At 35.1% G+C, this 24,685-nt stretch overlaps 2 protein-coding genes across 6 annotated transcripts; one reads left to right on the forward strand and one right to left on the reverse strand.

Moving 5' to 3' along the window:
* On the forward strand, positions 1-1,035 carry LOC141687141 (early light-induced protein 1, chloroplastic-like). The gene is made up of 3 exons (XM_074492309.1): positions 1-247; positions 387-485; positions 607-1,035. The coding sequence occupies exons 1-3, from the start codon at positions 95-97 to the stop codon at positions 949-951; spliced, it is 597 nt and encodes a 198-aa protein (XP_074348410.1). The 5' UTR covers positions 1-94; the 3' UTR covers positions 952-1,035.
* A 2,151-nt stretch (positions 1,036-3,186) lies between these two features.
* On the reverse strand, positions 3,187-23,611 carry LOC141683506 (uncharacterized). 5 transcript variants are annotated; one of them, XM_074488244.1, is made up of 19 exons: positions 23,184-23,611; positions 22,754-22,785; positions 10,618-10,852; positions 10,069-10,127; positions 9,852-9,917; positions 9,622-9,766; positions 9,058-9,303; positions 8,907-8,985; positions 7,583-7,685; positions 7,351-7,476; positions 7,161-7,274; positions 6,334-6,452; positions 6,043-6,130; positions 5,848-5,943; positions 5,643-5,732; positions 5,407-5,526; positions 5,217-5,308; positions 4,062-4,119; positions 3,187-3,590 (listed from the first exon to the last, which is right to left on the reverse strand). In XM_074488244.1, exons 1-19 carry the CDS (start codon positions 23,374-23,376, stop codon positions 3,510-3,512), a joined length of 2,142 nt encoding a protein of 713 aa, XP_074344345.1. In that variant the 5' UTR covers positions 23,377-23,611; the 3' UTR covers positions 3,187-3,509. The 5 variants fall into 5 exon arrangements, with proteins under 5 accessions (XP_074344345.1, XP_074344342.1, XP_074344341.1 ...); XM_074488241.1 differs by having other exon boundaries at positions 5,848-5,940; positions 9,852-9,981; positions 10,064-10,127; positions 23,184-23,609; XM_074488240.1 differs by having other exon boundaries at positions 9,852-9,981; positions 10,064-10,127; positions 23,184-23,608.
* Positions 23,612-24,685: the final 1,074 nt, after the last annotated feature.

A 24,685-nucleotide genomic window follows, 5' to 3' on the forward strand; every position in this document is an offset into this window, starting at 1 on the left:
TTCCTTCTTTAACACATCAACCAACCATCCTCGCTACTCACATACTTACTTCAACACTTTTTTTTCTTCTTCAAATCTATTTGAATATATTTCAATGGCTTCTTCATCAGTCATGCAATCTACACTAGTCTCTCCGGTTACACGTGGCATCACCGGCCGACAGCTAAACCTGCTTCCGGCCAAATGTGCCTTTGTACCTTCTCTTTCCAGGAGGTCTGCTACCCTACAACTCAAGTGCATGGCTGAGGTACTTGTTTGTTCCTTCTAAATCATATATGTTGTACCATTATAAGCATTTTTAATGTCAATTTTGAGGTTTTTTTTTTATAATTTATGTTCGAAATCTTTACTTATGCTTTGTTTGATTTTGTCATGTATATTTACAGGATGGACAAAAGGAGGAATCTAGCCCAAAAACAAGCCCAACTCCAGCTACAACTCCTGAACCAGTACCATTTAAGCCTACCCCTCCTCCTACCCCCAAGGTATTATTTCATTTACCTTTGCTGCTTTTACATTGTGCAAAACACAATTTGAAACTTTAAACCTTCATTAATCAGTGAATATATATTAATAAGGGTGCATGAATAAATTAACTTGTGACAGGCAAGCACAAGTTTCTTTGACGTGCTAGCATTCAGTGGACCTGCACCAGAAAGAATCAACGGTAGGCTGGCCATGATCGGATTCGTGGCAGCGATCGGAGCAGAACTAGCGAGCGGGCAGGATGTGTTTTCCCAGATCTCAAACGGTGGGGTGCCCTGGTTCTTGGGAACAAGTGTAGTGTTCACTCTAGCATCATTGATACCTTTGTTTAAGGGAGTTACTGTTCAATCTAAATCTGAAGGTGTGATGACTTCTGATGCTGAGCTATGGAATGGTAGAATTGCTATGTTAGGTTTGGTTGCCTTGGCATTCACCGAGTATGTCAAAGGTGGTGCTCTTGTTTGATTCTACCTACTCTACTCATTATTACTACCCCCCTCCAAGATGTTCAATCTAAATCAATGAAATGATACAATATGATTTTGTCAAGGTTTTTGTGTGTAATTATTAATGGAGGTATATATAAGTGATTGTTGAATACTAAAACATACTCCCTCTTTCCCTAAAAACGTTTTTCATTTGTGTCTGAGTAATAAGTAGGCTGCAAATGACGAGTTGACTTGTTTATGAACAGAACTTAGTTCGGTTCATTTTTTTTGATAGTTGATCTTGAACATTGAACATAAAAATGAGTTCGGATAAATAAATGAGCCGAATCAAATTTTTTCTCCGTTTGGCTTGGGCTCCACTCAATTAGTTCGGATTCAGTTCAGACTCGGCTCGAACCCGATAACTCACCCTCGGAAAAAGGTTATAAATATTATAAATAATAAATTATTACTAATAACTTAAATATTTGTACGGATACAGTTTTTCATCATTTATTAATAATTTAATTATTTTAGAGATTTTATTTATTTTTTTAAATTTAATATTTAATTTTTTGTAAGTAAACTATCAAATTGTTATCATAATACATTCATCATCAATTATTCATATTTCATAAATATCATTTAGTAACTTGTAATTTACATAAATCAAATTTAAGTAAAACAACAAAATATAATAAAATTTGACATCGTCATTTTAAAAAATTATTACGATTTATAAAATTACGAATTTCTCAATAATTAAAAATAAAATTGTATGTATTTTTTAAAAATCGTCTTAAAAAATAAAATAACATAGCTAGATTAAGAAATAAGTGTAAAGTGTGAGTGTGCTTATATAATTTTAAGGTAAACTAGTAGTTGATCTTGTTACAACTTATAAAATTATAAATTATAATTTATGTTTATTTGATTAAAAAATATATTCAAAATATTAGGGGACAACCCGACTTGCTTCGAGTTTGGCTCAGCTCGGTTGTTCGTGAACAAACTCATGTTCGGCTCAATCTCGACTCGTTTATAGATGAGTCGAACTTGATATCATTTTCCGCTCGGTTATTAAACTCGACATGACACGTTTTAAAAATAAATTAAGCTCGGTAGGCTCGGACATAACTCGACCCGGCTCTGTTCGTTTGCAACTCTATATAGGCACAAGCTATTCGTCCTCTTCATAATAAGGAAATTAAATTTTTCATAGTTGCAATCCTCAACTCAATATCACGATTTCTACCTGACTTTGACAAATATGTTTAAATTCTGGACTCGAGTTTCAGATTACCAACGATTTCAGATTACCAACGATAGTTTATATACTTTGATATACTGAAAAAGCTTTCACCATTAATTTGCTTGTTTCAGTTTTGAACGGCACTCTATTTTTTCTTTATTAATTTTACTTTTTGTCTGTGTTTTTTTAACTCTTTTATTTTGTACTTTTATTAATTTGTTTACTATTTTTATTGTCATGTTAATTTTATACAAACTATAGTTTTTTTATAAATTATACAACAGATAATTTATTTTTGTCGATTGTTTTATGAATAAAGTGTCTTAAAAAATTAATAGAGGTTATTCTTTTTGAAGTACAAGAATACAAGTGATAAAGTACATATAATTGCAAAATCTAAAATAGAGAAAAAGGTAAATTAATTTTAAGATTCGGGAAAAAAAATAAGGATTAACTAAAATTCAACTTAAAAGGATTGTAAAAAGAAAACAGTAGCAATGCATGTCAAGGATCATTTGTATAGATGTTGAGGCCTTGAGGTGTGTAAATTATTTTTTCAAGGGGAATATTACTTATTTCTCTTTTTTTTTATTGCAATATTACTTAGTTCTGAGATGAGCATTAAAGAAATGATATTAAAAATTAAAAATATCTTAATATTACTTATTTCTGAGATGAGCATTGAAGAAATAAAAATAAAAATTACAAATATCTTAATATGTGCGCATTGGCTCAAACACGCCTTATAAAAAGGACAACTGGAGTAAAACATAAGAAAGAAAATCAAATTTTGGTAGTTGCAAACCTCATTAATAACGAGTTCTACCCGACTTTGATAAAAATGTTCAAATTTTGAAGTCCGGTGTCAGATTACCCTTCTAGCTTAGAAAACAGTTTTAATTGATGCACAAAGCTTTAGCTTAGAAAACAGTTTTAATTGAACAAATTCCCAAATGCACAAAGTTTTAGCTCCAAAGCCATCACGTTTATACTGTACTAATCGCTTAAAGTACAGTATGGTTTAATCGTAAACACTAACTTCGGCTGTGACATTACGCATTACATGGCTAACATTGCCGTCAAGATACATTGTGTAACACTGAAGTGTCACGTCCCTTCCATGAAGTACAACAAATTTACAGCATAAAACAGATTAGGACTTGACATACACTTCTAGCTACTATACTGATTACTGATAGCATGAGATTTAATAGTAGCACAAGGCCCTCTATAATTGGAGATGTATACGAAGAGTAAGAGGAATACATATATACTGTTTCTATTTACCTGAGTAAACACGATCTCTGGAACATGCCGTCTTCAATCATTATTTAAGTCATATGTCATACGACTTTATCAAGTTGAACTTCTCCGTCATATGGATTTTTTTCATCCTTATCAGCCTCCTGGGATACATAACTTATCTGTCCAAACAAAAAAAAAAGTAAGCTGTGTTTGAAGTCTACAATAATTGGTATATGCATAATTATGAAAGTAAAGAGAAAACATTAACAATTAAGACATGGTATGCTTACTGCCTAGTCTCCAAATTGGCCTATAGTCCCAAAAAGACACTGTTCTAATATAACGCAACTTATCTATGAATTCTGAAGAAATAAAAACTAGGTGAATGGGGTTATTCTCTTTAAAGTTCTAGATTAGTGATAGCTAATGAGATACCAGTTGCGGGTAAGAATCAATAGCTTAAAAGGCACACTAATGATCAGACTATATGATAATGAATAATGCAATTCTGTTGTTTGCAAGGATGAAAAATATTTGGACAATCCAAAATACGTTAACGTGCCCCCCCCCCAGAAAACATATATAAGATCCAAAGCCAAAAGGGACCAATTCTACTAGAATAACCATGTTAGTTAATGATGTATACTTACTTCGACTGGAATGTCAACCGGAAATAAATTAATGCTCCTGGGATTGAAACTGTAACCACTAGAGAGGCATAAGAAAAAAGATGAATCGATAAGATAAGACGTGATGGAATTTAGAAGTTAAAGTTTAAAACAGATTCCAGATAGGGAGCATATCCAGCAAAAGGAACAGGATAACATCTCATTGACATCAAGTGTAAATAATTCACCTAGTCATTCACATATCTACTTAATCAGAACTATAACAATATTACAAGTACTTGTACAAGAAACCAGTAATGTCCTCGACTAGTACTTCGAACGGCACCAACTCATTACAAAATGCAAGTCAATTAACGACACAACTCACAAAACCCAATCAACACACACTTCTTTCGAAAATGAAAAAAAAAGTGAAACCTATTCTGATATATACACACTTGCTGGATTGAATTGTGAGTTCTTATAGTTGCCTATAATCCCCTGTTACGTTATCTTAGATTTGACAGAAATTGGCCCATATAAATCAATTGTAACCAAAGTCTAGCAACTATGCTTCGAAATCATTTGAATCGGACCCTCGTATTCTTCTCTTCTTCTTCATGAATTATCATCTACAAGAATTAAAATTCCTCCCTGGGCTGTATTTGACGCGTAGGAGATAACTGTTCTGTTTTTTGTTTTTCTGTAAATTTTTAAGGTCAGTTGAACTTTAAGCATGAATTCACAAGATTTTGCAAGTGATAGCCGGTTATTAGTTTGACAGACGCTTTATGACCAACTTAAAACTCGCAAAAAAATTACCCAGAAATCCAGAATGAATTTATAAAACGAGAGAATAGAAGAGTCATGCTATTCTTCGCATACATCTTCGCTCCTCGCAGATCTAGCACTTACTCTTGAAGTGCAACTAATCGAACATTTCAGAATCCTAGCATTATTAGATTCACTAATTTGTGAGTAGGGTCTTACACAACAATAAAGAAAATTATACCAACATAGTGAAACAGCTTTCATATTCACATATCTTCATTTATTTTGGTACCAATATGTGTGCTTTAGCTGTGTGAAACAAGTTCAGTCATGGGAATGAAGAATGCTCAATCCCAATAACTTTAACAAGTTTGAACTACGGAGAACAGACAAAAGCAAAAGAAATTAGATGACAAGATTGTTCACCTGCGATTCATTACAAGCTGCCACACATATGGAATGAAGAATTCCTCAGGATGGCTCTCTTGCTCATATGTAAAGCGCAATTGAGTGAAGATCTGTCAAAGAGGAAGAATAAAGAAGACCATGGTAAGACAGGATAACTTAATCAACAATTGCTCCATAAAATAAGTAAAAGAAGTAATATTATCTATACCTTTATTCCTTCACCTCGCCATGACCGGAAATTGAAGATTATGACTTCAAGTACTTTCTCCGCTGACCATTCACCTTCCAATTTTTGGGCATCTATGCGGCTATTGAAAAAATCCAGTACCTACAAAGCAGAAGGCATTGCATTGGATAGGAATATGCAAAGAATACTTAGCATGACATCATGTTAGTAGTATATATATACACTAAGCATGCGAGGGAGAAGAAAATTTTACATACTGTAAAAATGTTCTCAAGCAGCTCATTAAAACGTGGGTGAGACTTGAAAGGCATAAATTTCTCCTGCCTTTGTAAAATTGCATAAACAACCTGGACCCATGCAGATATTGTCAAGGATTTGCAAGGGGATAAATAATTTTCCTTTAAAATTATGGAAAAATAATTTTTTTATACAGAGTAGCAACTATGAACAATTTGCTGATACCTCAGGATTCCGTGGCAAGGCATATGTCAGAATCACATTTAATATTTCAAGAACTATCCTCAGGAAATCCGTGTAAATATGCAATTCTGAGGACTGCTATAAAAGGAAAAGAATATATAATAAAATACAATTAGAGATGATGGTGAGAAGATAACTGTGTCAAAATTTTAATGTAGGAGAAGAGTGCCTCGCTACCATGTCATCTGGGCGGCTGTCACCGTCCTTCAATTCACCGTTGAAAGAATGCATGTTCTCATTTTTCAGCTCTGCTAATTTACTGTATCTGGATAGTAAAACTAATTAAAACATGAATATAGGACCTAATTTAATTTCAGTAGGTAATTTCAGGAGGCAATGAAGCATGAAACTAACAAAACAACTCAACAAAACTTTTTTACCAATGTATTTGGTGATGTGATAGAAAATTATGTTGCCACATGTCAAAGAAATATGCAAAATACAAAGTAAACAAAAGAAAAAGAATACCTCCTCGATAGCATATCAAATAAGCTAACTAATAGTTGAGAAGCATATGAACTCAAGTGATGGACATGAGGTGCCATGTTTGCCAAAGTTGCTAGACAATTTGTATGGAGATAGACATCCTGATTAAAAGAATGCAGGTTAGAGAACAGAACACCACAATCACATCAGCTACTTGACATAACTAGTAAAGTCTATATGCATGTACTTATGGCGTGCAACAAATAAACATGTATACATTTTCAACAATTCCTTTTTAGAATCAAATAATCAAAAAGATGAAGAGCTTACATGTGAATACCTTCCCGTGTAACACTGCATGGCTTCAAACAATTACTAGTTTAATGCTAACAATTGAATCGCCTTTATACTACTTTCACCTAGCTCAGTATAACATCATACTTGTTAAAACATTTCAGTACACAAAAAAAATTCCATTCAGTGTCTGCTGAGGCATAAAGCTGATCAGTAACCTTGTACACATGAACTAATAACATATGCCAAAAAATATTAATCTGTAAACATCTATTCAGCTATGCGTAAAAAAAAAGTGCCAAATTCACTTTAATTTTTGGAATAAAGATGGTTAATTGGTACTGACACTGCATATCAAATTATTACATTTTTTATCCAAAAGGGGGGCTGCTGCCAATACAGTTCAGAACATTGAAAAAGAACTAACTCTCAGGCTTTAGACATCAATATAAGTGCATAATTGTACATACATAAAATCCCTTTATAGTCACATAAAGCAAAGAAGGTATCTCCATATCAATCGCCATGATATTGAAAACAACACAAAAATAGAATATCAACCCATCAGGACGTACCTGCAGCTTAGATTGGTTGTATTTCACAGTTCTTACAAGGATTATGACCATGAGAGAACCAAGAGAAGTTTGAGAAAGAATCCGCTCTTTGTACCATGGGACAGTAGGGAGAATCTATTCAAAAATGTAAAGTTACAAGCATGTACTTAAGCTCAGTATGAGACTGATTAAAAGATGGATTCTGACGTACGAGCTTGTGAATGCTGGCATTAAAAGAGGAGTCCTGACTTAGTATAAGAAGGATGATCAGCACCATGTAAATTTGATTGGATCTACTTCTTGCAGCATCATATAATATTTCCAGCAATGGTACCAACTGTTAATGTCATTAAAGTTCTAAGTGACAGCTGAATGCCATTAGTAATTTGAGTAGAAAATTAGTGCGTGTTAAACCATTAAAGACAGGATGCTGCTGTTAATACCATTGTTTCTAGATCTGTTCGCACCAAGACATACTCAAGAAAGTCTGCATTTCCATGAATTAGTGAGTAGAGCATAAGAACAGCATTTTCATCTGCCAATGACCTGAAAAGACGTCACATGTGAGATAAGCTTCATAAAACATAAAGAAAAGAACAACTTGGCACAGGCGGGCCTGGGCACGATCTAGACCTATAACATGCTTGTGACTGGGTACAAGTTTTCTACTTTTTAACAATAGAAATATAACGACAGCCCTTAAGAAGCTTTTAGCAAATTCATGTCCAAGGAGTTTTAAAAAATGGAGTGCATCTAAAGATAATACCTATAAGAATCACTTTAGTGGAGTAGTAGTTAAATACATGGCTCCATTATGTCAAGCCCATAAATCTATCTATAGTATAATATTATAAGCAAAACATAGGATAGTTTAGTTGGTTGGTTGGTTGGTTCACACCTTCCTAAAATGTTTGTTAACACCTTCCACAAAAAAACATGTATAATTTTATCAAAAAAATTAATTCATGTATCAAATATAACTGCAAACTCCATAAACTATAGTCCAATTAGAATCTACACTACTTACACTCAACTTTTTTCTAAACTCTTTCAAAATCAAACAATACATTAATTATTTCACATTCACCGTTAAATAGATACAGTTTTAAACTACATGACATGATTGTACAAGAGACAAACATGCTTATGGGATTTTTAATATGAATTTTATCATTTATTTTAATGACCGTATTGCTAATAAAATATGCATAATAAACACAAGATCCAATTACATAGTTAACTAAATAAACAAAAGATTATAAGTCTAGAGATTTCTAATGTCGGAATTATTTTAAAAATAAAATTCACATCACAAAATAATTTACGATAAAAATGAAACAAATTTAGATCAAATAATAAATAATATTATCCTCACACGATTACAAATTAAATACAAAATTCCAATTCAAAAAGTAAATATAAAATTATAAATAAGATCCTCACACGATTACAAATTAAAAATGAAATTCCAATTCAAAAAGTAAATATTATTAATAATAAGATAACAAATATTAAAATTAATCCGTGCATCGCACCGGTTATAGGCTAGTTATTAATTAAGAGAGGAAATGGGGAAAAGACAACCAATAAAAACTTCTATTGGACCTACCAGTTTGAATATTTTCAAGATCTATACGACTATTATCTATTTGTCTATAAGCAATTTGTATACTGAACAGGTGGTAAAACAATTTAAGCTTTCATAAAAATCTACTACACCTGTCCACTACACCTGTTAAGTAAGCAAAAGGCGAATGAAACACTTACATGCCAAAAGTATCAAAGAGAGAAGCAAATGGAATAGATGGACCACCGCGTGATTTCCTTTCAATATCCGCACGATCAACTGCAAGTAGATAAATTACTGAACATAATGAAACATTCAGAAAGTGCAGTAACAGAAACTATAGGGTCTTACATTTTACATCCCTTGCACTTTCCAAGGCCTTGCAGTAAGGGTTTTCAGAGAAATAGGTTGGTTCTATCAGAGGCGAATCTGATTTTGCATTGTCATCAAACTCTAATTTCCCAGGTTCCGGTACAACACATTTCCGAAAGTGAATGAGAGTCAGTAACATATTAAGACTGCTTTCAGCTAATAGACTTCTCGAAGCTTCACCACTTGAACTGATGATGAGAGACAAGGGAAGCAACACCAAGTTTGCTGTACGAAATTTAGAAGACATGTTTATTTTGAAAAACATAATGTAAAGCTTTTACTATGTAATTAATATATGAGAACTACAATGAAATAGAAGCATAAGACAATTTCAGAATTTTTTACAATGCAAGACTAAAAGAGCTACAAGTATACAACTCACTGTTCTTCCAAAAGAGAATATGAATAGCAAAAAATGAAAAATATGTAGGTTGATCTTACTCTAGTATATAAATATGTGAAATGGCGAAGACTCTGGTAACTTGAAATCTTGAATCCATTTTTCTACAATGACGTAGGTATGTATGTAAATATAACAATTACCCGCAGCGGAACCAACTCTCTGCAAAACACCAGGCTGATTTCCTTCCGCAAATATAGCATAGGAAGCAGTAGCAGCAGGAAACTGGGGCCGAGCAATGTAATTAAGCAACAGCCTGCGAACTACCAGATTGATTACATCTTTTTTCTGCACATACAATAACAGCTAATTAACAACATAAATATATAAGGTCATAAGGTTTAATAATAGTGCAAAATTTTGTCCTTTTAACCTGAGCCATTGCTGCATCTGTAAATGGGTGGGAATCATCTGGTCCTGGTGATGGCCCAGAAAGAAGCTGTGTTGACATGGCAACGAGCATGAAATTAAGTAGTCCATGGTGTAGGAGATATGTATCGGAACTTGAAAAACGTAGAAGCAAATGAATTATCAATATTTTGAAGTGGCATTAAAAAAAGATATGAATATGTCAACAGTGCATACCTTACATCTACTAATCCGATACAACTTAGAACACTATCCATAACAAAGTGAGCAATGCTTTGATCTGGATCATACAAAATAGCAGTCTTTTAAGTCACCACGAGATAACTTAATATAATAGTTAAAGAGCAGAGATTATCTGCGAATACTTACCAACAAAGAAAAAGAAAGAGAAAGCAAAGTGACATTTACTGATAACTGAGTGAATTTATTAAAATATGATCGAAACAGGTTCCACTTTCCCCCTAATAATATCACTAAGTGAGACCATAAAAATGTAAATTTACAAGCGAACATGAATTGCAACTCTTTGCTAATTTGCAGAGTTAATAACAAATAGTTATGTTCGCATACATACATGACTAGAATTCTTAACGGTGCATGAGGAGTTCATGTAACTGAAAACAATGAATTAAAAAAAAGTAGAAATGTAATTTAGAATTCCACATGCAAGGTACATTTCCCAAGTAGTAATGATATATGTTAACAGTCTTAAATATGTAACAGAACAAAATGCTTTTGTTTAAAATATATATAGAATTGCAGATATGTACCTCTTGGAAAATTGTCAGGCAGTGACTCAGAATCATCCACGGACAAGTACAACTCCTCGTTACTATTACCTTTTGCATTTTCAATCAAGTATTGAAGGAAAACAGTTGAGATGTGAAGTGCATTTACAGCTTTGGTTAAAGATTCAGATTGCACACCAGAGGTACCAACAAGCGCTTGTAAACACCATGTGAGGTGGATTAAGATCTTGGCAAGATGTCTTGTGAAGCAGTTGTTCTGTGCTGCACAATTCAATGAAAAGTAACAATCATACATGTGAAAAGGGAGGATCGTTGTACATGAGAAAAGACTGGAAAGAAATAAGATGGAGAAACATGTCACTTTCAGACCACTTGCAACAATGCAACTAGACGACTTCAAAGTGTTTTAAGTCACAAGCTTCAATCGATGTTCATGTCCATATATATCTAGAGGGCAAACAACATGAACAGTAGTCTTTAAGATACCTTCCCAATTGAAATCCTCCTCATTTCATACAGAATTTAAGAAAGCCCGACACCTGGTTACTCTTCAAATTTACAAAAACATAAATATATGCATTCAAATTTTTCTATACCTCCAAGTGAAGAATGAATACGTGCTTATATCTGCAGTAAGGTGCAGCATTAAAAAGTACAAATATCGATACCCTAGGTCTTGCCGCAACTTCTCGACAACAGCTGCTTTAACAACTTATCCGGTCCATCACAGATTTTATTGCTTTAACTACTTATCTGATCCAGCACTGTATTTATCCGGAAAATACCATTTGAAGTGCCAACAGTTGACTCCAGGGGCGGAACCAGTGGGGTGGCAACCTAGGCTGAAGCCCCGCTTAGCAAAAAAAAAATAGTAGATTTTTTTCCAAATCATAGTTTTTCTTTAAAATTCGGTAGAATTTTTTTTGTTAAGCCCCGGCTAGCATCAGAATATTAGCGATATTTCATTTAAGCCCCGGCTATTTTGCAATCCTGATTCCGCCACTGGTTGACTCTAAACCGATATTACTTATGCTCACATTTGGTAATTCAGCACACAATTAATCGTCTCTACATGAGTTCAATTTACTTCAAATCTAACTGAAAAAGGCCTTACATTTCGAGTCTATTTTCCCCCTTGATTCCATTAGAAAGGTAAAATTAGTCTGTACGAACTGCTTACATACTAAATTTTGTGTTCAGACTCTATTTCAAACACTGCGAAGTTAATATAATATGACATGTTATCATTGGCAGATTACCTATAATCTGATCTACTTAACTTTGAAAAATGTTACCGAAGCTTACAATTGAAAGCCTGTGGTAAATTTACTGACAAACCTACACAATTAAAAAAATTGAAAGCCTATGATAAATTTATATTTGTTTGCTTTAATTGTGGTACTCTTCATTAGGTTCTCAAGTTCCCTTTTCTCCTTTTTAATACTAGTAATACGCCCGTGCTATGTGATTTAAGTAAATTGCTTCCTAAAATTTGATTGTGTATATACTTGTGATTTATACAGATCTGATATGTGATTGTTGTACGGTTAGTGATTCTCGAATTATTGTGGACCTGTTGCGGGCTTTTGTAGATTAATCGGTTTCGTAATGTTAAAAATCGAGGTAAAACAGTAGAGCTCGGAATTCCTATAAAGTATGTGTATGCATAGACTGAAAGTTTGAGACCTGCAAAATAATTTATATATTAGATGATGGAAAGGGTCTGGATGGTGTATTTGAGCAAGCAACACTTGATCGTTTTTGTTTGCTTTTTCTTGGTTGCACAACCACTGTTTTAGAGGCATACTCCATATTTGTAGCTTACAAATTATTAACTTTCACAATCAATTTATTTAAATCTCACAAATACAATAATAATGTATTTAGTTTAAAATTATATTTGATGAAACAAAGTCAAATACAACATAAACTATAGAGTTAATGGGAACCAGGGGAGAATGAATGTTAGGAGTAGAAATGGAGAATTCTAGTTAATGGGCAGTTGTGATGTTCTAATTGATATATTTGTTTTATTTTATTTATGGAGTATTTGTAGTGATGGTATTAAGTGTAATAGGCAGTTTTTGGGAAATGGAATTATGCAGTTCTCTCTTCCCTAACTCCTCCTTCTATTCTTCTCTCTGATCCGCTCTTTTCTTCTTAATCTTCTTAAATTTCTGCAATTCACTTTAGCACATGTTACTGATCCTGTGAATAAGATACTTGGAGTTTTTGATTTCTTGGCATTACGGCATAGCATTATTTGCTATTTTACCCCTCATGTCAGGCTATGAATTCAATTACTAGTACGACAATAAAAAATTTTATATAAGAAAATTCTAGTATGTAGTTTTCACCTTTCAGGCTTAATTGTTGATAGAGTATATGTTTGGTATCTCTCTGTGTGTGGAGACTAGAGAGATGCTATTGGTTTATTTATGCTTACGGATTAGCAAGCTAAACAAAGTGAATTGAATTTATATTTGATTTCTATCTCTTCGCTTCTATATGTTTGGTGTTGTTTTGCAAGAAATTTTTATTGACGAGTTCTGATTCCTTATCTATATGTTTGTTCTAGTTATATTCCTTATCTATATGTTTTGTCTAGTTATTAACATGGCTTCAAATACAAATAATGATGACAAATAATGATGACAAGGACATAGACAATAGGCTTCAAATACTAATATAGAAGATGCACAACTGCTTACTAATATGCAAGATGTACAATCGAATGCACAGCCAAATATGACCTTAGTAGGACAGTTACTAAGTGTTAAAAAGATTTTTCAGAAACCCAATGTTTCTGATGAGCAAATTGACATTGATGAGCATGATAGTTCTGATGAGCAACCAGAAGCTACATTACATGATGCTGAACTACCGGATATTTATCTGCCGCAACTTCAGTTGACTTAGATTTCATGTCCTTACGAACCAAACTCGGAAGTTTATCATAGATCAGTGTCTAACACATTAAAACACTTCAAACTTGATAAAATAAAAAACACTGAAGGTTGTACATAAGGGATACACACAAAAAATACCCGAAAAACGATACTGCACACACCAAATGTACGAGTGCTGTGTCAAGTATTGCTTTAGCCCAGTTAATAGATTCAAAGGCGGACTGACGCAGCACAATGACACGAATAAGATTATAATAACAAGATAATGATAAACACAACAAGGACAGTGATTATAAACCTCGGGAGATTGAACTGCAGGGCAATCTCTACCCCAAGCTATCCCCAAAATGATACATTATCAATATTCAGAGAAGAAGTTATATATAATCAAAGTCTGCCTTCATAAGAAGCTGATACAGGGGGATATATAGGCTGTTTACAAACCCAAACAGCTGGGTAAAATAATAGTGCAGCTCCCAACTACTTATTAAAGGTTCTATCTGTAGCTACTAAGAACTAGATAATACAAAGTCAAGTACACAATTGAAATAACACTATTGATAATAATTTTCCCAACTGTTAAGTCAAGATTAAACTCAAACAGGATACACACTACTACTGATCCCTATCAACTCTCCCCGACTAGGAAAAGTTTGGCTCTGTCGAACTGAACTGTGTGTAATGCTCAAAAAGATCAGGAGCAAGACGCTGAAACTCTGTAGCACTAATCCATGTACGCTCATCATCTGACCTGTTACTCTAGTGAACTAAGTACTGTCGAAAACCACCACGCCGTGTTGGCATAAATCTCTCATCTAGAACATCAACATGCACATCTACTGTTGGTTGTGCCGAAACATAAGGAGGTGTAGGTGGTACAAGTAGCGGAGGATTAGATATAGGCTGACTGGGGCTAGAAGGCATAAGAACACTAACAGGTGAAGAAGGTGAAGAAATATCAGAGGTTCCATGAAAAGGAGTAAGATCTTCTACATTAAATACAGGGCCAATAGTCATATCAGTCGGAAGATCTAACTCATAAGCATTAGTACCAACCCTCTTTCGAATTCGAAATGGACCCATCCTCTTAGCATGCACTTTCTTCCAAGCACCGGGAGGTAGCCTCTCAGTGCGGTGTCGTAGCATAACATGATCACCTTCATTATACTCTCGAAACCTGCGATGAACATCTGCAGCAGACTTCTAATTTTCATTGCTTAAATTAATTTTATGTCGTATCTCAGCATGCAACTTATGAATGTGATGTGCAAACGACTCTGCAGACTCGCTAGACCTATATGCGGGGGAAAGGGGAACCATATCTATGGGTTTCCTCGGCTGACGACCAATGTAAGCCTGAAAAGGACCGACTCCTGTAGACCTATTAACAGAGCTATTATACGCAAACTCGGCCGTAGGTAAAACCCTATCCCATGAAGACACATGTTCACCTATAAGACACCTAATTAAATCACCTAGACTCCTATTAACGACCTCAGTCTGTCTATCGGTCTGGGGATGATAGGCTGTAGAGAACTTAAGACTAGTACCGAGTAATTTTCATAGAGTCCTCCAGAAATAACTCACAAACTTAACATCTCTGTCAGATACTATACTCAAGGGAACACCATGTATCCTCACTATCTCACTAAAGAAGATCGAGGCAATATGAGCAGCATTGTCAGTCTTGCTGCACGGAACAAAATGAGCCATCTTAGTGAAACGATCAACTACAACAAAGACCGAATCATGACTCATACGAGTCCTAGGCAATCCTAACACAAAGTCCATGCTAAAATCTTCCCAAGGAACATGGGGAACTGGAAGAGGAGTGTATAAACCCGTATTTTGTTTCCTACCATTGGCTGTTTGGCAAGTACGACACTCTGCGACTATACGAGCAACATCCCTCTTCAAACTAGGCCAAAAAACCTATCCTCAACAATAGCAATGGTCTTATCTCGACCAAAGTGACCCGTTAAACCTCCTGCATGTAACTCTCTCACGAGGTACTCTCTCAAAGACGTATTAGGGATACACAAATGGATCCCGCGAAATAAGTATCCATCGTGAATAAAATAATCCCTGGAAGGTGGTGAACTGGGATCCTGTAAGCTAGCATAAATCTGTCCAAAGTCGTGACACGAAGGATAGTCCTGAATCATATGTGTGAACCCTACGACCTCGACACTCATAATGTTAAGAATAAGGGTCACTCTAATAAGTGCGTCAGCAACTTTGTTCTCGGTACCTTTGCAATGTCTGAGTACAAAGGTGTACTCCTGAACAAACTCAAACCACTTGGCGTGTCTATGATTTAACTTTTTTTGGGAGTTGATATATTGAAGCGCCTGGTGATCAGAATAAAGAACAAACTCCTTGGGAAACAGATAATGTCGCTAATACCTAAGCGCTTGAACTACAGCATAAAACTCCCTATCATAGGTGGTATACTTCTTCTTGGCCTCGTTAAACTTTTCACTAAAAAAGCTATAGGGTGGCCACCTTGACTTAACACTCCACCTATTCCCACTCCCGAAGCATCACATGTGACCTCAAACACCTTACCAAAATCTGGTAAAACGAGAACTGGAGCATGGATCAACCTCTCCTTAATCTCAGCAAAGGCTTTCACAGCCGATTTAGACCACACAAACTCCCCTTTCTTCATACTATCAGTGATGGGAGCCATGATGGTACTGAAACCCCTAATGAACCGCCTATAGAATGTAGCTAATCCATGAAAACTACGAACCTCATGGATAGTCGAAGGTTCGGGCCATTCTCGAATAGCCTTTACCTTTTCTATGTCTGCAGAAACTCTATCCTTGGAGACCACAAATCCAAGGAATATCACTGAATGCTGCACAAAAGAGCACTTTTTCAGGTTCACATATAATTTTTCATGTAAGAGAAGTGCTAGAACCTGACGCAAGTGTGACAAGTGCTCCTCACGCGTAGGACTGTAGATAAGGATATCATCAAAATACACAACAAATTTACCGATAACTGGACGAAGCACCTGGTTCATGACTCTCATGAATGTGTTGGGCGCATTGGATAGCCCAAAAGGTAGAACTCACCATTCGTAAAGCCCATCGGCTGTCTTAAAGGCAGTCTTCCATTCATCTCCTTCTCTAACACGAATCTGATGATATCCACTCCGTAAGTCGATCTTAGTAAAATACTGAGCTCCGACAATCATGTCTAACATGTCATCAAGTCTAGGAATGGAAAACATATACTTGACAGTGATCTTATTGATAGCTCGACTGTCGCAACACATCCTCAGACTACCATCGGCCTTAGGTATGAACAAGGCCGGTACTGCACAGGGGCTAAGACTCTCTCGCACAAATCCTTTCCTAAGCAATTCATCTACTTGTCGCCTCATCTCTATCTGCTCAGAAGAATTCATCCTATAGTGTGGTAGGTTAGGTAAAGAGGATCCGGGGATAAAGTCTATAGCATGCTGGATATCTCTGAGAGGTGGCAATCCCTCAGGCAGCTCACTAGGCATGATATTAACAAATTCGTCAAAAATTTGTTGAACATCACTAGGAATCTCAATAACACTCATCTCATGAATGTCTTTCGCCTCTCTAGCAACTAGCATGTACACAACCTTTGACTCTAAAGCACATGTCTCGAATTCCTTCCTCTTCAAAATATGGAGAGATTTAATCGGTTGTGTAGGAACACTATTTTCCTTTGCGTCGCTCTTAACAGTCTCACGTGGTCTACTAGGAAGCAATGTGATCTTCTTCCCATTGTGTGTAAACACATATGTGTTATGTCTACCATAGTGAGTCACACTACGATCATACAACCAAGGTCGTCCTAAAAGAATATGAGAAACATCCATGGGGAGGACATCGCACCATATACTCTCCTCATAGCCCTCGAGATGGATCGGAACAAGACACCTGTGTGTCACAGGAATAGATGTCTTGTTGACCCAGGCTACACTATAAGGATGAGGATGTGGCTCTACTTTTAACTTTGATCGCGCAACTGCAGATTGTGCAACCACATTTAAACAACTCCCCCCATCGATAATGACCTTTGACGTTACTCCGTCAACTCTACTAAAGGTGTGAAATATGGAAGTTCTCTTCCAATCATCCTCTTTCGAGTTGGTAAACAGGCATCGCATAACACCTACATGTCTTTCTGTCTCCTCTAGATCTCGCAAAGCGTCCTCATCATCGGTGTTATGGGCTCTCTCTAGGTCACCCTCGAACAACTCATCATCCTCTCCATAGTTCTCAAGAAGATTTAATCTTTTCTTTGGACACTCGAAAGACTTATGTCCAGGCTCGTGACACGTAAAACATGTCTCTGTGTTTCTAAATCGAGAGGATGACCCTGGAGTCTGAGCTCTCGTAGGGTCTCTAGTAGGAACGCTCGTACTACTACTAGCTCCCTGAGATGTGGGGATAGTCCGACTCTGTGGTAGAGCTCGACTCATAGGCTGCCTCGAATAGGATAGCCCTCTCTGTTGGGAGAACTCCTTGAGTCGATACTCATGCTCTAATGCGACCTGAAAAACGTCATCGATAGTGTTGATTTAAGTATTCATCATTTGTCGTTTGAGCTCGGGTCGTAAACCATTTTTGAATTTAATAATGCTCATACGAGTACTCTCTTTAAGCTCGCACCTCTGAATCAACTCCCTATACTTGCCGATATACTCAGCAACAGACAAACTACCCTGAGTTAGGTTATGAGTTAGGTTATCAAACTGCTCCATTAACCTATCTCTATGCCCTAGAGGTAGATAATACTGAGTTAAGCGCATCTTCATTTCAGCCCAATGCCTAACCGGAGGCTGTCTCGTACGCTCTAGGCCTCTCTCAATACTACCCCAAAAGATGTTAGCTTGCTTTACAAGCTTCATCTTGGCGAATCTTACCATACGCTCGTCACTCATCATATGCCAATCAAAGAATTTATCCATACTGGATAACCAATCAGAGAAAACATCGGGATCAAATCTCCTAACTCTGGGGCATCTATCTTAATTTTGAGCACATCATCTCTTCCCTCGTACCTATCATGATTCCTATAATTACGGTATCCCTGATCTCGATGCTCATTATAATCATAATGATCGTCATAGTCAGGTGGGTCATTCCTATAGTTGTCATGATGTCTAGGGGGTTCCCTTTGATTTCTACCTCCCCTACGTCCTCCCATATGTCTAGGAATAATTGCATCAACATTCTGACGTCGAGGTGGAACTATATCCTCGTTATCGACATCCTCTATATGTGGTTCAACATTTAAATTCCTAGCATTGTTTGCAATCTCTAAGGCTTTAACTCGATTATTTAAACTATCAAATTTATCGTTCATAGACGTAGTGAGGGCTTGGATACTTTGCAACAAATGAGCCAAAGTCGGCTCAGGATGAATTTCCCGCGGTTCCTTCCGTCGGCGGTCAGGAGGTGGGTCTTGTGAGTTGCTATCAGTTCCGCTACGAGTGATGACCATGATATGAATAAGTGCACAGCTGAGATTCGATAGAAATTTAACGTAAATAACTATATTATAGTCGACTACTAATGCTATCACTGGTTCTCAAAATATAATAAAGAAGACATGTATATGCAACTAACATAGAATATTGTGCAAACTAAGCAAATAAAGTCATGCAAACGTAAAAGAAGGCTAAATACCAAATTTTAAATTAAAATTCCGGATACATGAATATTAAGTCCTAGAATTAAAATGTTTTTTTTAAAATAATCAACCAAACTGATATTAGATGTAGCGGGTGGGTATTTAGATAAAACTCAAAAAATGAACATGGTTAAATTAGCAAGGACATTTAACCAGGGACATGAAAAACAAAGTGTATTGCTGGATTTTGAGAAATAAAATGGTTGATTGTGATGTCAAGAACATGAAGGTCGAACAAATATGATTAAGAATACTAGAATATCCTAACAGGTATAGGTTACCTCCCTCGTTTCGTTACAGCACAACAGAGAATGTGTCGCGTAGATGTCCAGTGAAATGAACAGCCATAGCGCAATAAAATTCTGTTGCAGGACGGCAGTGACGACTCAATGGTTCCCTCTTCTTAGCTTTGTTATATCCTTGCAGCCTCTCTCTATTTCTTTCTTGATTTCTTTTCCCAGACCTATTCTCTTTTCTGTCTTGGTGGGTAATCGTGGGTGTGATGCTTGCTTCAATTAGTGAGTGTATAGATGGTTTTGTGAGAACTGAAACTGAATGTTTAAAGAGTTTATAAAAATTAGAAAGGTGTAGCTTTGTAGGTTCTTGGGCAGCAAATTGAAGTGGTGGAATCTGGTGGTGCCATGGGGTGATACTAGGGTGCTATGTGCCTGATTTCCAGTGCAGAGGAACGGTATTTAGCGACTGAAAGTAGGTTTCTGGCTTATGTAGCAATGGTCAGGATTTGGATAGATATTATGGTGAATATAAAAGTGGATGAACAGGGTGTATATAACAGCGGATGAACAGTAACAGTAGAATGACCTTTAACAATGATAACAACCAGAATTTTTAGCTCTGATGCCAATTTGACGCAGCACAATGACAAGAATAAGATTATAATAACAAGATAATGATAAACACAACAAGGACAGTGATTATAAACCTCGGGAGATTGAACCGCAGGACAATCTCTACCCCAAACTATCCCCAAATTGATACATTATCAATATTCAGAGAAGAAGTTATATATAATCAAAGTCTGCCTTCATAAGAAGCTGATACAGGGGGGTATATAGGCTGTTTACAAACCCAAACAGCTGGGTAAAATAATAGTGCAGCTCCCAACTACTTATTAAAGGTTCTAGCTGTAGCTACTAAGAACTAGATAATACAAAGTCAAGTACACAATTGAAATAACACTACTGATTAAGTCAAGATTAAACTCAAACAGGATACACACTACTACTGATCCCTATCATGGACTCGTCACTGCAATACTTGTGGTTCTTGTTGCGAATATATGCATCATTTTCAGTCGATAACAGAAAGATCTGGTCAATGACAAACAAACGAACAAGCTACTTATACTTTTCTTTCTATTCATTTGTTTCCAGTGACATTCACCTCAGAATTTCAATCAACGAGTGTGCACTCAAATCCCTCTTAGTCTTGTTTTTGTGCTTATCCTTGTCATTTTGATCTTTTCTTTCATTTTTCTCTTTTTTATTCACAAACAATTGTTTCAACTCATCCCAAAAAGGTGGCAGTCGAGTCATTTTTTCCTTTTCCTTCCCCTTCTCCTTCATAAATTCCTCGAGTGCCTTACCAGTATGTCGGATAGATAATAAATCTGCAACCTAGTGTTTGATAGATAATAAAGAGCGAGGAACATTTAAGGTAAATGATGGAACAAAGATCAGTTTTTGCCACCTTTTGTGGACAAGTGGAAACAGTTGTTTGTGACTAAAAATGAGAAAAAGGAAATAAAAGATCGAAATGACAAGGATAAGCACAAAAACAGGATTAAGAGGGATTTGAGCGCACAATCATTGATTGAAATTCTGAGGCGAATGTTAGTGAAAACAGATGAACAGAAAGAAAAATATAAGCAACTTGTCCGTTTGTTTGTCATTGACCAGATCTTTCTGCCAAAATGATGCATATATTCGCAGTGGGAACTACAAGTATTGCAGTGACGAGTCCGCCTTTGAATCTATTAACTGGGCTAAAGCAATACTTGACAGAATACATGTTGCTTTTACGAAGAGTACTCGTACATTTGGTGCGTGCAATATCATTTTTAAGGTATTTTTTTGTGTGTATTCCTTATGTACAACCTTCAGTGTTTTTTATTTTATCAATTTTGAAGTGTTTAACTTTGCTAGGCATTGATCTATGATAAACTTCTAAGCTTGGTTCCTAAGGACATGAAATCTAAGTCAACTGAAATTACGGCAGATAAATATATGGTAGTTCAGCATCATGTAATAATGTAGTTTCTCATTGCTCATCAGAATTATCATGCTCATCAGTGTCAATTTGCTCATAAAAACATTGGATTTCTGAAAAATCTTTTTCGCACTTAGTAGTTGTCCTACTAAGGTCATATTTGACTGTGCATTCGGTTGTGCATCTTGCACATTATTAAGCAGTTGTGCATTTTCTACATTAGTATTTAAAGTCATGTTGATTGTCTATGTTGATGTCCTTGTCATCATTATTTGTATTTGAAGTCATTTGAAGTCATGTTAATAACTAGACAAAACATATAGAAAATGAATATAACTAGACCAAACATATAGATAATAATCAGAACTTGTCAATAAAAATTCCTTGCAAAACCACACCAAACATATAAAAGCGAAGAGAGGGAAACCAAATATCAAACAAACAAATATAAATTCAATTTACTTTGTTTAGTTTGCTAATCCGTAAGCTTAAATAAACCAGTAGCATCTCTCTCGTCTCAAACAATGAAACTCTCTCTCACACACTCTCTCACACACTCTCTCACACACAGAGAGATACCAAACATATACTCTACCAACTACCAACTATTAAAGCCTGAAAGGTGAAAACTACAAACTAGAATTTTGTTATATAAAAATTTTTATTGTCATACTAGTAACTGAATTCATAGCCCGACATAGCCCGACATGAGTGGGTAAAATAACAAATAATGTTATGCCGTTATGCCCAAGAAATCAAAAACTCCAATTATCTTACTAACATGATCAGTAACCTATGCTAAAATGAATTGCAGAAATTTAAGAAGATTAAGAAGAAAATAACATATTAGAGAGAATTTAGAGAACTGCATAATTCCATTTCTCAAAAAGATGCATATTACAACTAATACCATCATTACAAATACTCTCTAATCAAAATAAATAAAATAAAACAAATATAAAACAACTACAACTAGAATATCACAACTGCCCATTAACTAAAATTCTCCACTTCTACTCCTAACATTCTCCCCTGGTTCTCATTATCTCTATAGTCTATGTTGTATTTGACTTTGTTTCATCATATATAATGTTAAACTAGATACATTATTATTGCAATTGTGAGATTTAAATAAACTGATTGTGAGAGTTAATAATTTGTAAGTTACAAATATGGAGTATGCCTCTAAAATACTGGTTGTTCAACCAAGAAAAAGCACACAAAAGAATCAAGTGTTGCTTGCTCAAATACATCATCCAAACATTTTTCATCATTTAATATATAAATTATTTTGCATTGCATGTCTCAAACTTTCAGTCTATGCATACACATACCTTATTGGGAATTCCGAGCTCCCCTATTTTACCTGGAATGTTAACATGACGATCAATCTACAAAAGACAGGTCGACAATAATTCGAGAATCATATCCGTACAACAATCACCTATCAGATCTAAATACATCACAATTACATACACAATCAAATTTTAGGAAACAATTTACTATAATTACGAAAATTACGTAGCACGGGCATATTACTAGTATTAAAAATGAGAAAAGGAAACCTGAGAACCTAACGAAGAGTACCACAATTTATCATAGCCTTATGATAAATTTATTTTTACAAAATTTGAGTAAATCATATAATTTTAAAAAAATTATTAAAGTTCGGTCAATTCACTTAAAAAAAAGTAAAAACAGGAAACATTAAAAATTCGGTAGGGCAGAGTTAACGGAATAATTAGAAGGTAAATGAAGTAATACCAAAAATAAGGCAAGCTTGGTGATAACGATGAGAAGGCCAATGAAGATGAAAAGGAAGAAGAAGCAATTGTTGCCAGTAGTCGGAGCTAATCGGAAACGATATCTCGCCGATGAAAGTTCCGATCAAGTAGTCAGCCGTGTGTGGGTGTTGCGCATTGCTGCTCCACCGCGGTGTTGATGCCACACCTCCCATATATGCACCCACTGATACTATTAATTCTTTGTAAGGAGCATAAATAAATATTAAAATTAAAAACAAAAGAGCATGAATTTAAATGAGGATGATGTTGTTACTTATTTAAGCTAGTTAAATTGGTGATCAAGGAGGGTTTTGGTTTTAAAGACCCCTGGGGAGTGTAAATTAGATAAAGAGGGGTGGATTAATTTGGCAGTAAAGTACACGAAATGCACGAGACTTTGTTGTACAAACATGACGCGTTGTTAACAAAACAAAACAACCAAACGCATACATCATGCACTTACTTTTTACAAAATGACTGATCTACCTCTCTTTAAACATTTTTCTCCGACTCAAATTTGAATGTAAAAGAGATTGTTCCCGGAAATTTTGACTTAAATCGTCATTTCACAATTTGGTTTTGCATACACTTATCTTAATACTACGTATAATTTAAATTTACCATTATTATTTGCTTTCAAATTTTAAAAATATGTAAAGTGACGGAAACATTATAACTTAATAAAAAACAGCTAAGATATGTGTTATTTTTCGCTTTTAAATTTTAAAATATGTGATATTAAGTGACAGAAGACTTATAACTTGCTAAAATATATTTTTAAAATAAACTAGTCTGCAAGGTTGACTCAGTTGGTTAAAAAAAAATAATTATTCTTTTAATCACAAGTTCGAATCCCAAAAACCAGAATATATTGTTTGAGTCTTGATTCACGTGATTTGCAGGATATTGCGTAAGTCCGTAAGATTTATCCAGTACACACCCGAAGGGTAGCGGTTGCAGATTCACTATGATAATAAAAAACAAATTTCTATAAAACGGAGCAAAGAGCTGCATTTAATTCCTTCGTAAAGAAGTCTTTCTTTACTGGCTTCATAAAAAAGACATGTAAACGATATGCCATATATATTTTGTATTAATTTTATTCGCATTGACAATTCACGATGCTCTCTCTCCCTTTGAGACCCTTTGGAAAATGTTTATCCTGATTATTTTCTTCTTAAGAGCAAGTCCACATAATTATATTTAATTTTATAAATATAATATAGGAATAAAATTATAAATTTAACTTCAATGTATAACTATATATTTGAAGGATAACCGCATAAACAGATATTTTATCTTATATTTGAAACTAAAATGACTACGGCCATTCTTGTCAAATCATCGAAATAACTTATAATAGTGTTAAAGAGCTATATTTTAGAATGAAGTGAATAAGTTAAACAAAATATTAGCCAAATAAGAAATTATTTGATTATAAAATATAACTGGTATTAGAGTGCAAGTACTATATTTTTTAAA

This window comes from Apium graveolens, chromosome 9 (assembly GCF_009905375.1).
Source record: "Apium graveolens cultivar Ventura chromosome 9, ASM990537v1, whole genome shotgun sequence".
Taxonomy (NCBI): domain Eukaryota; kingdom Viridiplantae; phylum Streptophyta; class Magnoliopsida; order Apiales; family Apiaceae; genus Apium; species Apium graveolens.

Excerpts from the sequence above, each read along its gene's own strand:
- LOC141687141 (XM_074492309.1), top strand. The coding sequence starts at position 95 with ATGGCTTCTTCATCAGTCATGCAATCTACACTAGTCTCTCCGGTTACA. Across the intron at positions 248-386 it reads AACTCAAGTGCATGGCTGAG|GATGGACAAAAGGAGGAATC; the intron begins GTACTTGTTTGT and ends GTATATTTACAG. Across the intron at positions 486-606 it reads CCCCTCCTCCTACCCCCAAG|GCAAGCACAAGTTTCTTTGA; the intron begins GTATTATTTCAT and ends AACTTGTGACAG.
- LOC141683506 (XM_074488240.1), bottom strand. The coding sequence starts at position 23,376 with ATGGGAGGTGTGGCATCAACACCGCGGTGGAGCAGCAATGCGCAACAC. Across the intron at positions 22,786-23,183 it reads CCAAGCTTGCCTTATTTTTG|GTAAAATAGGGGAGCTCGGA; the intron begins GTATTACTTCAT and ends TTAACATTCCAG. Across the intron at positions 9,982-10,063 it reads ATCGGATTAGTAGATGTAAG|TTCCGATACATATCTCCTAC; the intron begins GTATGCACTGTT and ends ACGTTTTTCAAG.